This window comes from Pongo abelii, chromosome 2 (genome assembly GCF_028885655.2).
Source record: "Pongo abelii isolate AG06213 chromosome 2, NHGRI_mPonAbe1-v2.0_pri, whole genome shotgun sequence".
Lineage (NCBI taxonomy): Eukaryota > Metazoa > Chordata > Mammalia > Primates > Hominidae > Pongo > Pongo abelii.
The window spans coordinates 95698333-95711432 of record NC_085928.1 but is presented as its reverse complement, the minus strand read 5'-3'; the positions used below and the strand labels follow the sequence as shown (position 1 = coordinate 95711432).

Genomic DNA, 13100 nt, shown 5'->3' with positions numbered 1-13100 from the left:
ACATTTGAAGTGCTCCCTGGCCCCAGGACTTGGGAGCTGTGAGTCTCAGACCACTGGTGGGCATCTGTGCTTGGGCAGAGGGTTTCTTCTCCATGAGGTGTAGTGTCCCCAGCACATGCTCCGGGAGGCTGAGTAGCAATGCTTTCTGCCCCCACGACCTCCTTTCAAGACTTAGTCTAGAGCCTGGGAACTGGGCCCTTCTCAGAAACCTCAGGCAGGTCTTGACACCATATTCCTTGGGCCTTCCCATTTCAGTGTGCTCCTGCGGCCTGCCAGCAGCTGGCATTGCCATCTCCTTGCTGGGGGCTTGCTGTGAAGCCACAGAGGGCCACTCTTCCCTAGGCAAGGCAGACAAGAAGCACCTAGGAATTCATATCATCCCCAACACCAGAAGCCCTCAACAAACCACTGGTGGGAGTTGGTGTGTAAATACCCCAGCTCCCTCACTCCCGGGTGGAGTATCTCCAAGGTGCATGTTCTACCCCGATTCCTAGAGCTTCAGGTGGGAGTCAGCTCCAGTCCCCACAGGGGTAGCTGGGTTGAAACCACACCCTTCACTGGCTGCCTTCCCCTCCTTCCCTTTGCCATCTCACTTCCCTACTTCTCTATTGGTGTTTCCCACAATCACCTCCTAAATATACTGGTTGCCCTTGAGTCCTTGTCTCAGGGTCCGCTCCTGGGGCAGAGACAGCCCGGAAGCCTTCCCTGAAGCCTGCAGCACAGCCTGGCGGCTCCTTCCAGCCAGATTCAGATCTGCCCCTCCTCTCCCTCTCCTGCTCTGGACTTGCTCCAGCTCTCCTTCAGACAGAGGGTGATGACAGTATTTCTTGCATCCTGTCCCTAGCTCCCTCTGTTCCCGTCCATCCCACATGTTATGCAGGAACTGAGGATTCTCTCAGGCCCATGGGAAATGCCAGAAACACAGCTCCCTCCCAGCTGCCTAAGGGGGAGCCTGAAGCTGTCACCGACCTGTCTGAACCCATGGCCCATGCTGAGCCTGGAGCAGTTCAATCCCAGGGAGAAACGTGGCCACTGGAGTCATCAGAAAGCTCATTCAAAACCAGCAAAAATAAAATTTAATTCGGCTCAAGTCTGGGCAGTTTGTCCTTCCTCAGGACCGGCCGTCAGCAGTCCCTGACGAAAGCACCCCGTTCTCTCCACAGACAGCTGGTTCCAGAAGGACCCTCTGAGGCTGGTCTTCCGGGTAGGATGCACTGTGGGAGGGTTCTGTTTCCAAGGAGGAGAGGCGCGACACAGTGTGCACGGACCTGCAGCACCTTCCACGTGGCACCCCCTGCTCCTCCTCAGTCCCTGCTGGGCTCTGACTCCTAAGTCAGGCAGGAGCTTCTTCAGGCCCCTGGTTCAGGAAGAGCCACCCTAAAATGGCTTCGGGGGCAGGCAGCCCTCCATCTCCAGCAGCTCTGGCCAACCCTCGTATTTGTTTGTGTCTGGGCTGTTCTTTAAGAACTAGAGAGGGAGAAGACAGAGAAATATAGGCAGTGAGTGAGGCCGTTTAGAACTCACGCCCGCATGGACACTGTGCTCTAAACCTAAATGGGGGTGTGGGATGTTGTGAACCCACTTCACAGATGGGGAAACTGAGGCTCAGAGAGGGGATGCAACTTGCTCAAGGTCTCAGAGATGGGATCAGAGCCCAGTTAACTGCTCTCACGCCCTGAAGGGTAACCAGTTGTTGGAGAGATCTAGCCCCTCCCCACAAATTCTCTTTGTCCCTCTAGGATACCTCAAATAACAATAATGAGAGCAACAATAAAAAGAAGACTCCGACCACGTCTTGAGCGCTTGCTGTATGCCAGGTGCTGTTCTGCAGTGCCTTATGTATTTAATCTGCACAGTGGCCCTGGGGAGTGTACACTGTTTACATCCCATTCTACAGATGGGGAAGCTGAGGCACAGAGGGTCACTGCCCGTAGTCATTGGCTGGTAAGTGGCAGAACCACTACATAATATTAATTAATAGTAATAATAAGGGGTGGGGTGCAGTGGCTCACACCTATCATCCCAGAACTTTGGGAGGGTAAGGAAGGAGGGTCACTTGAGGCCAGGAGTTCAAGACCAGCCTGGGCAACATGGGAGACCCTGTCTCTAGAAAACATAAAAAAATTAGCTGGGTGTGGTGGCATATGTCTGTGGTCCCAGCTACTCAGGAGGCGGAGGCGGGAGGATTGCTTGAGCCCAGGAGGTCGAGGCTGCAGTGAGCCGAGATTGTGCCACTGCACTCCAGCCTAGGTGACAGAGCGAGACCCTATCTCAAAAAATATATATACTAGTAATGAGTATGTAAGAAGAATAAAATCGCTTAGGATTGTGTCTAAAATGCTCAGGTTTAGTTTATGAAAGAAAAAAACGTAAATGGCAAAATCTGCTGTTGGAATCATTGTGGCTGACAGGAATTAAAAAAGAGATTCTAGATGCTACCTGTCTAAAACCCAGTTTCCCAAGTGTGGGGACTAAGAACAGACCGGCTTAGTCCCATCAGGGTGCTTGGTTCATTTTTGCGTGTCAGGTCCCGGCCAGCTGGTTGCAGATGGGTGAAGACGGTGCTGGGCTTCCTGTACTCCCACACCTCCTCTGTCTTGCCGGTTCCCCTGGGTCTGGAGCCCACGCTTCGGGGCAGAACAGCGCCACCTGCCCATGCAGCCTCAGGCCTCTTGCCTCTTGCTAGGGCCCTGCTGCAGCACCCCCACAGGACATTCGGGAACCACACCCGGCCGCCCCCGCCCACTGGCCTCCTGCATTCTTCACTGCGTTCAGGTAATTTCTAGTTACCCGAATACATCCTCTTAGAAACACATGCGTACAGATCAAGACCACATTTTCTAGCTTAGGAAAAAAATCCTCCCATCCCAGTCGTGGTGCCCTTCCTAGAGCTCAGCACACGGTTCCCTGCACCTGCCCGCTCCGGCACCTCTTGTATGATGATGGCATTGGCCTCCTCCCTGCCTTCTGACTTCCCTCTCCGTATTCTCCATGCCCAGCCAGGGAGGCTGAAGGGACGGGGACAGGCATCCTGCTCCTTTCCCCGGGCTCCCCTTCCCCGTCACACAGCTCCACGTCTCCATTTCTTTCTCGTTCCTTCATGCCTCACTTGCCCATCATCCTTTTTTTCTCCTTTTCCCTCTTCCTTTTCTGATAATTATCTGTATACCTGCGTATTTATATATGACCCAGCTTTTGCGAAATGGCCAAGGCAGCTTCCTGGCCAATCAGACCGCCCTGGTCTTTGGAGTGAATGACAGCCAGGGGCCTCTCCCCAGACAATCCTCCCAATTTTAAGGCCCTTGGGAGGTGAATGGGTGACTGTTCTTCCTACCACCATCCAGCTCCTCGTCCATTCTTCGTAGGGCCGGGTTGTGGCCCAGAACCCACCTGCTCAAAGGGGCTTTTACCCCTGAAGTCTTTGGCTCCTATGAACACCCAGCTGTCCCGGAAGCCCAGTTGTTTTGCGTAGGAACTCCCCAAGTCAGAGAAGAGTTTCCTGCTTTCATCATTCATTCTGCAGAGGACCAGAGAGGATGGTCAGGATGTGGGGGTGGCTCGCAGGGGCATCAGGTGGTGGGATTCCTATGGGGCGATGTTCCCACCCTTCTCCCCGTTCAGCATTTGCCCTGGGGGTGCCCAGAGAACGTGGCTGCACTCAGGAAGGACAGGGTAAAGGGCTTCAAGACTTCCTTTCTAAAAGGGCCTCAGATGGGGCTGGAGATGTGTTAAAACAGTACTGCTCTATTTACAAATACAATACACATTCATTTGGAAAATATGGAAGATCACAAAGAAGTAACTAAGAAATACAATCTCACCCTTCCTCCCCTTGGCGTGATCAGTGTATATACTTCCATATAGTGTGTTTTTTCCCCTCACTTAGCACTAGAGGATGAGCGATTTTCCACGTCCTTAAATACTTTCTGCACCATCATTTTTGATGCAGTCTATCTTCATTCGTGTATATATCATATCCTATGTCACTGTATGTCATAGTTTCTGTAGCCAGTCAGCTGTTATTATTGGACAGGGAGAGGGTTTCCAGTGTTTCACTGTGGTAATGAAGGCTGTGATGAACCTCCTAGAACATTTCTTTGCATACTTGTCTGATAATTTCCTTGAGGTAAGTTGCCAGAAAATGGAGCTGGCCAAAGAGCAGAAAAGGGTGTGCAGGGTTTGAAGGTATTCAGTTTGCATCACTGTGTGGCCTGGCAGGTAGAGTTTTCTACTTACTTGGTCCCTGGGTCGTCGTAGGAGGCCACCAGCACCAGTGCACCCCCTGGAATTTCTTTAAGGAATTTCACTAGGTGCGTAATATCTGGGGGAGGAAGGAAAAGGTGCTGGTGATTTAGGGGAAATGAGCCCTGTTCATTCTCATGCTTGTCTACTGCCCCATGATGCAGGAGTCAGCTAGGCCCAGTGGACACTGGGCTGAGCTCAGAAGCCAGGAGGAGGAGCATCCCAGGTGGAGCTCCCTGTAGCCCTTGTCCTAGGGGAGGGCAGAGTGAGCAGAGTGAGGGGGACTCATCCAGGTGATGTGGGGTGGCTTCTGGACACTGGAATTTAGAAATTCCCCACGTGACTCTGATTTGCAGCTGAGGGTGAGCACCACTGGTAGAAGGGCCCTTGTGTGCCTACCCCTCTGGGGACCAAGTGCCATCATCCCTCAGGTGCTCTGGGCCCTTTGCATACCCCATATCCCATTCTACACTGGACAATGCCCAGATTATCTGTGCTGACTTTAGATGGTACAGCACACGGCCTCAGACAACTGAGATCCCTGGGAGAGAACTCGAATCTACTATGAATACAACTCTCCTGCTGTGTCAAGGAGCAAGGCTCTGCGTGTGTCTTTAATGCCTCCCTAACTTGCCAAGCTCTCTATTTAACAGAGAACAGCTCTAGGCTTAGCTCCTGGGGGAGGCATCAGCATCCAGTTCACTGTGAAGAGGCTGATTTGTTTCCATTGTGATTATTATTATTATTATTTTGACACAGAGTTTCGCTCTTGTTGCCCAGGCTGGAGTGCAATGGCGCGATCTCCGCTCACCGCAACCTCCACCTCCTGGGTTCAAGTGATTCTCCTACCTCAGCCTCCCAAGTAGCTGGAATTACAGGCATGTGCCACCATGCCTGGCTAATTTTGTGTTTTTAGTAGAATTGGAGTTTCTCCATGTTGGTCAGGCTGGTCTCAAACTCCCAACCTCAGGTGATCCGCCTGTCTCGGCCTCCCAAAGTGCTGGGATTACAGGCATAAGCCACTGTCCCAGGGCCCTCCATTGTGATTATTTTTATGGTCACCTTCCCTGCATAACAAGTGATAATAGCTTTCCACTTAAGGCAGTAATATAGTTTCCTTTTAAGATATATTTACTTAGGTAAGAAAAAAAGTGATCCAATTTAAAGGAAAATACTAATAATGCAGATATTATTCTAGATATGGTGCAACTCAAGTGGGCTCAAGTTTGGGAACAAGCAGCCTAGTGGTTAAAGCAGAGACTATATCTGTCAAATGAGGATGAGTAATAGCCCTGCTTATAACCTCTTTATAAAGTGCAAATGTGACAATAACTTTGGGCATACAGTAAGCGTACTCTAATGGAACCAAAAATTATTAGCAGGATTGGCTGCATAATTTGCAGGACCCAGTGCAGAATGAAAATGCAGGGCCTTTTAATAAAAAATTATTAAGTATTTCAAGACCACGATGGCAGAGCATCAAGCCAAGTGTGAGATTCTTCCAAGCATGGGCCCCATGGTCACTGCCCTGTCCCCAGGTCATAGGCCCACAAAGCTGGCCTTGATTATTAGTATTCCAGTGTGGACCTCTAGGACCTTGGGGAAGAAGCCATTCTCCCAACTAAGGCCAGCTGCCAGCCAGCTCAGTGACAGAGGTTTCCGGTCAACCACCACAGTTGCTCTTCTAAAGAAATGGCCCTTGAATTTTTATGACAAAAGGAGGGAGCTCTTAAAGCACCATTAATTTGTGTTGTTAGCAGATATTACAGTCTGGTGCTTGTCTGGATGGACAGTGGGTATTTGGAAAAAATAAAGCATGCCTTCTGCTAATGATCATCTCACTTTAAAAAGCCATCATCCCCTTTTGTTTCCTGAAGGGAAGGGCTACTTGCTCACAATGCTTCTGTTTCTGGGTCCCCATCAGCCATGGCTACATTCAAGTTTATAATAAGGCATTTTAAAGCTTATTTTCATCTTTAGGCTTTTTTTCCTTTTCATTCTCACAGATGATTTCCTTGCTTCTGAGTCATCTGGATGGAATGAGGGAAGAGGGGAGAGAAGGGGAAGAGGAGGGAAGGGAGAAGACTAAAATAGCTTGCCTGGACCCCTCCACCAGTCAGGCTGGACACCCTTCCACCAATTATTTCAGGTTATCATCTAATCCTCACATCAATTTTATGGAGTGGTAACTATAGCTGCCTCTATGTTATAGATGAAGAAACTGAGGCTCAAGAGGTGCCACTTGCTTCAGGTCATGCCGCCGGTGGTCTCTGACTCCAGAGACTGGACCTTTTCCATAAACCTGGCCCCAGGCCAAGCTGAAAATCAGTAGGACTCCAGGCAGGATGTCTGGTCCTCAGCCCCTGGCCTGTCCCCATCTCCTGTTGCCCCTGTCCTCAGCTCTATCCTGTACCAGGAGGAGGGACCTTGCACACTGCATGTGGGCACTTCAGTGTGCCCATCCAAGCTCCATCCACACCACCCTCCCGTCAAGCAACAGCCAGCCCCTGGTCACCCCTCCATCCTGGGGGATTGTCAGAAGCCTGGGGGTGGGGCACACCTGGTAAGAGACCTGCGTGGGCCCTGATGCAGACTCCAGGTCAGCACACTCCTAGCTCTGCGGATTCCTCATCCATGAGTTGGGATGATGGAGATGGAGGAGGGCTGGGTGGGGTCTTATGAAGCCCTGGGCCCAGGACAGGGTTCCAGCTGCCCATCTGATGTTTCCTGAGCTCACTTCTTAAATAAAGCATTGCACTTGAATCCCTGTCTCAGGATCTGAGTCTGGGAGATCCCAAATGAGATGGCCAGAAGGAGTTTTGAAAGCAGCAGGACACCCTCAACCTCCCACTGCACCTCTTCCCGGGTGCCTCCTGTGGAAAGAAGCACCAGGTACCTCAAGCCACCAGGTCCCTTGCCACATGAAGAGGCTCAGCCCTCTGCACTGCACCCCCCATTATGACTTCAGTGTCAGCAGAGGCACCTACCTCCAGAGTACATGTCAAATGCCTTCTGTCCCAGCACAGCTCCTGTGGTTCCTAGGGGTTAAGAGGAGAACGATTATCCCCTGTAACACGTGTCGTTCTGCCTGTCGTTCTGCTGAAAATGGCTAATCTGTAGTCTAAGATCTAAAAACAGAATAAGAATCTAATGAAATCAGGTCCTATAAAGAGCACGCAGGACTACAGTAGGTTTCCAGGAATGGCTGGGCTCATCTGAGAGGTTCGAGAATGTACTGGCTGAGGACATCTCTGGAATCAAACTGAGTCTACTCAGTCCGAGTCTGTGTTCTGTCCTACCAGTTTCTAACACAGGACTTAGCATTTTGACCTCAATTTTTGCATCTGTACAATGGGTTGTGGGAACTAAAGGAGATACATTTAAAATATTAATAGTAGTCATACAAGATGAATTTTAGCTGCAAAATCAAAATCAAAATGACAGTCGTCATCATTATTCCCACCTAAATAGAAAACCTACAACTGGAGTCCTCCACCTCTTGAAGGCAAAGGGATTTGTGTTGGGCTAAGCGGTACTCAGTTTCCCAGGGTCCAGTAACCTGGATTGCGTTTGTGGGTTTTGTGGGAGGAGGTGGCCGAAGGCCAAGCCCTCCAGGGAACCGAGTCTTCTGGCGGAACATTACAATTCGCGCTCTCCGCCGCTAGATGGAGGTGTTGCAGAGGGGATGGCAGCTCCGAGGCTTACGGAGGAGGGTGGGGACGAGGCCTAGGCTGTCCAGGTAGCGCGACAGGCTCGCTTAGCAGCCTCTCCAGGATTCTCGGGAGCCACGTAGCGTAAACGGAATGCTTCACCTGGGGCCCTTGGAAGGAGTCTATAAACCCATGGAGCTGCTTTTGTGATCGCGTGCGCTTGTGAATGTTTCTGCAATTGGAGAGTGGTGAGGGTAGGGGTGGCGGCCAGCATAGCTGGAAGATCCTGAGGACTCTCTGCCCCGCTAAAGGTTAAAGACTACTGGATCCTTAGCAATCCTTGTGTTGCTCTTGGTCATATAGATGAGGACACTGAGCCCCTTACATGATTTGTTGGGCTTCCCCACATCTGGCATACATAGCACGCATGTATACAGTAGGTGCTGTATACATGGTTGAGACATTTCTAGTCTAGGGAGGTAGTTCAGGTGAATGATTAAGACCTGGAGTTAACTCGATCCAGGTTCAAATGTAGGTGGTTTTATAGGCTGTGTGACCTTGGGCAAGTTGCTTAACTTCTTCTTTTTTTTTTTTTTTTTGGATAGGGTCTCTCTCTGCTGCCCAGGCTGGAGTGCAATGGTGTGAGCTTGGCTGACTGCAACCTGGACCCCCCAGGCTCAAGCAATCCTCCCACCTCAGCCTTAGCTGGGACTACAGGTGTGCACCACCACACCCAGCTAATTTTTTTACTTTTTGTAGAGATGGGGCGGATTCGGGGGGGTGGTTCACTGTTACTCAGGCTGTTCTTGAACTCCTGAGCTCAAGCGATCTGCCCACCGCAGCCTCTCAAAGTGCTGGGATTACAGGCATGAGCCACTGCACCCAGCCTGCTTAACCTCTTTGAGCCTTAGTTTCTTACCTGGGAAATGGGGATATTGAGCCTAGCTCCATCCTAGCACAGTGATGGGGTTAAATGAAAAGGCACAGTAAGTGCCCAATAAATGCTAGTTCTTATTGCCATTGATGGTTATTTTCATCCTTTTGGCTTTGTGAGAAGCAGGGAAAGAGGCCTAGTCTGGGGCCATCTCATTGGAGAATATTCAAAAAGCTTTTCTCAGGTGGGACCCATTTAGGGGAGAAAGTCAGCAGGTTTCAGCCAGGTCAACTGCAGCCTGTGCCATTTCCTGCCTGCCCTCACTGTGGGGTGAGGGCAGATGGATGGGAGTGTTGATGTACGCTGAGGCTCCTACAGTCTTCTGGGGTCTGGCATGCACAAAAGAGAGCTCTGAGACCAGCCTGGGCACACCCTCCCTGCAGGAGGGAGCCACCATCCCTGCAGCCACTTCACTGAGGCTGGAGTGGAACAGGCCTGGGCCCTCCTCAAACCTGCAGAGGAATGCCTCCACTCAGCCTCCTGCCTCTCCCTGCCCTGGCCCTTCCTGGGCTCCTAGGAAGTTGGCCAGGGCTGTCCTCTGACTCCCGTCTGTCCAGGAACAGCCCCATCACTGCTCCAGGCCTCGACTTCTCCCCTGACCCAGCAGGGTTTCTTGGCAGAGCGAGAAAAGGCTTTCTCTGGAGTGAAGTGCAGGGGCTTGGAGCTGGCAAGGCCGGGGCTCCCATCCTACCCTGTTCCTTCCTAAGTGTGCTCATGTGGTCCTGCCACACACAAGCTCGACAAGTTCCTTCCTGAGCATCCCTTACACCTTTTCCCCAACTTGCCCTGACCTTTGTCCCAGAAGTGGCCCTTACAGCCAGTTCTTAGAAAACTCTGTTTTGTAAGAACAGAGGCAGAGAGGAGGTCTGGCTGGGGCTAGACCACCTGGTCCTTACCTGACCCTGTAAGTCCACTCCCTCCTGAAATGTGTCCCCACTTCAGGCTTGGTGGCCCTCTGGCCTCCTGTTTAAGTGTGTGTCCTGCAGGAGACGCAGGGTTATCAAGGCCATGGATTCCCTTGTGGTCTCCCTGCCTCCAGCCTGCCTACTCCAAGCTGGAGGGAGGTTTCTGGAATGCAGGCCTGGCCCCTCACACCCTGCTCAAAGCCTTTCCGTGGCTCCCTACTGCTCTCGGCTTCCAGTCACACTTCTTAGCAGGCTTGCTAGCTCCTCATGCTCTGGCCTTGCTGCTCTCCCCAGCCTTGCCTCTTCATGTTGCCCTGCAAACCTCTCTCCCTCCCTTTCCCTTCTCCTCCCTGCACTGTGTTGCCCCTGCCCGGAAAGAGCTTTCCCCAATTTTCTCCTGGCCAGCGCCCACAATCCTTCAGGCCTCAGCTGGCCATCACCTCCTGCTGGAAGCCTCCCCTGAACCACCCGGCGTCTGTCCCCTGTTCTGCATCCCAGCTCCGCATCCCAGCTCCCATAGCTGTGCTTCCTGCCCCTCCAGAGATGCTCACCACATTGAGATTGTTTGTGAGCTTCACGGATACCTATGGAGGCTGTGAAGCCAGGGCCTTTCTAGTTATTGGCTGACCCCCAGTGTCCTGTACAGAGCCTGGCCCACAGTAGCTGCTGCCTGTATTTGTTGAATGAATGAATGAAGGTGTATACTCAGCACGTGATCTTGCACTGTCATTGGTTGTCCCCACATCTTCATTTGTGTTGGTTTAAGCAGAGAGGCTTTGAGGATGGGGTCATGTTTCATTCATGTTCCTTAGGAGAAGTGTGTCCTCCTGAGATAGGAGCATGTGGCAGGGGCTTGGCTAGCTCTGCGGTTCTACAGCTCTGCGGGTCTTTGAGACCTTCTGTTCCCCCAGGCCAGCCACACTTCCCTTCCTGCGCTCTACGGGCATTCCTGCCATGAGGTAGGAGCTGAGCCAATGTTGGTTGAATGAATATGCCGCTACCCCTACCTTCCCTGGTTCTGGGTGGGAACTGTCTGGGGATGGATCTGCAACTCACCATTCACCAGGGCGATGTTTAGGCCTCTGCCCACGTTGTTTTTCACAGGACTCATGATCCTGAAGACAATGAAGAAGAAATATGACAGTCGGTCCCGAGCGTGGAATGAACACTCTGCTCTCCCAGCTGGGGAACTCTGCGAGGGCCCACATAAGCAATGCGGAAGTGTTGGGAAACACATGCAATAACTGGGGCCATCTGTTTTCTCCTGAAAACTAGTGGTGGGCTGGATTCTCTGAAGAGTTTCTCAAGGCATGTTGGACCAGAACAACCTGCTCAGAGAAGAGGTGAGGTCCCTGCCTGGGCCTCTGAGGTGTTGGAGGTGGGGCCAGCCCACCTCCAGGCCATGAGGCCTGGCTGCTGGAAGGAGGCAGGACCCAGAAGGTTGCTGCCATCCTGGGGTGTCTGAGTCCCCATGTGGCCCAGCTGTGTTCCTGCTGGCCCAGCATCCACACCCTTGTCTCCGGATGTGCGGTGGGAGAATTGTCTTGCTCCACAAACAGGCCAGGTGGTTCCTGGAATTGACCTCTCTCTCCCAGGCGTGGACAAGCAGAGCATCCTACATCCCCAGCTACAGTGACTGGCTGATATGGTTTGGCTGTGTCCCCACCCAAATCTCATCTTGAATTCCCACGTGTTGTGGGAGGGACCCAGTGGGAGGTAATTGAATCATGGGGGCAGGTCTTTCCCGTGCTGTTCTCATGATAGTAAGTCTCACAAGATCTGATGGTTTTATAAAGAGGCTGCACAAGCTCTTTCTCTGCCTGCTGCCATCCATGTAAGATATGACTTGCTCCTCCTTTGCCTTCCGCCATGATTGTGAGGCTTCTCCTGCCACATGGAACTGTGAGTCCATTAAACTCTTTTTCCTGGATAAATTACCCAGTCTCGGGTATGTCTTTATCAGCAGCATGAAAACGGACTAATACAATGGGCTAGCCTTGGTCGTGTGACCCAGGCCAGTCAATGAAATACAGGCTTGGGACTTTTGCAGGGATAATTTAGACAGGAAGGCTCTTTTCCCATTAGGGTGCTAGGCTGGGCTAATATGTCAAACCAGCTGGTGGTCTCTGTCTTTAACCACATGGAGAAATCCCTTGCAAGTAGAAAAAAAAAGCAAAGCTATTAGACAGAGGAGGGTAGAGCTGAAGATGGGGTGAGAGACAACCCTGATGACATTGTTTGAATCCCTGGGTCCAGCTGGTCCTGAAGCCTGCCTACCACCCCTGGTCTTTTAGGTATTTGAACCCATCAGTTCCTTGTTTTGCTTAAACAAACTGTGGTTAGGTTCAGAATCCTGGTTTAACACCCATCCCTGAGTTCTTTCATAGGTTGCACTTGCTGTCCCAGGGCCTTTACTGTCTAGGTTGGATGATGGGTACACAGCCTTTCTCCTGTACTGGGGTGGAAGCCCTGGTGCCTGCTATATCTGGGCTTTGATGCCTGGGTCAGGATCTTGAAACTTCTCTGCAGGCATTTCCTTTCATGGGAAGCCCAGCAACTTGGCTGTTAGACTTGAGGTCAAATCCTGGCCCTGCCACTGGGAAGGTGACCCTGTCTGCACCCCACTATCCTCATCTTTACAATAGGGGTAATAGCCCCACCTCCCAGGATGTCGGGAGAATGAATGAGAGATGCTGTGAAGCACCAGGCAAGGTACTGGTGGATGTGGGAGCTGTTTCAATTATTGTTATTTGTGCCTCACACACCCAGAGTGAAAGGGAAGCTGTGGGCTGGTCTCACAGGCCAGCCCCTGCAGCCTCTGAATGTGTTTTAATGAATGAATGAAATAAGATCAAATAAACATAGTTGCATCTTAGGTACTTACATGCGGTCCTCAAAGCACAAAGTGGGGCCCACGACGTTGGCGGCCCCACTGCAGATTTTAAACGCAAAGTAGTTGGCTGGGCAGGGCTTGATGAGGCCACACTTGTACTTTTGAACTTCTGGGGAGGAAAGAGACCAGCCTTGGTGGGCAGCAGCTCAGAAGGTACTTGGGGGAGAAGGAGGGGAGGGCCAGGGCTAGGGCCAGGGCGCAGCTTGGGACGAAGCTCAGAGCCTCTTTCTGGGGGAGCCTTCGCTGACCGCAAAGTCTGGGAGATGTGCCCTTCTGGGCTCCATGGTGCCTCCAACAGCCCCCACCAGAGCACACAGGACCAGCCCAGAATTAATTTTTGGGCTTCCCATCACAGCTACAGCCACAGCAGGGCACCCTTGGTAAATGTAACCAGAGTAAACCTGAGTCACCATGATGAAGGGACTCTCCTGAGAACCTCTCATTTGGGCCATGGCAGCCTTCTGAGTCCCCAGAGG

General features: G+C 51.7%; 1 protein-coding gene across 2 annotated transcripts in view; it reads right to left on the bottom strand.

Annotated features, from left to right (window-relative positions):
• Positions 1–1053: 1053 nt before the first annotated feature.
• Positions 1054–13100, bottom strand: part of FAM3D (FAM3 metabolism regulating signaling molecule D) — a 32084-nt gene continuing 20037 nt past the window's right edge. For both annotated transcript variants that reach the window (XM_024245122.2, XM_054550645.2), the window contains 6 exons: positions 12616–12733; positions 10788–10846; positions 7230–7280; positions 4237–4321; positions 3391–3517; positions 1054–1467 (listed from right to left, as the gene is read on the bottom strand). In XM_024245122.2, coding sequence (XP_024100890.1) covers positions 1378–1467; positions 3391–3517; positions 4237–4321; positions 7230–7280; positions 10788–10846; positions 12616–12733 — 530 coding nt within the window. In that variant the 3' untranslated portion in view covers positions 1054–1377. The remainder of the gene's footprint in view (positions 1468–3390; positions 3518–4236; positions 4322–7229; positions 7281–10787; positions 10847–12615; positions 12734–13100) is intronic.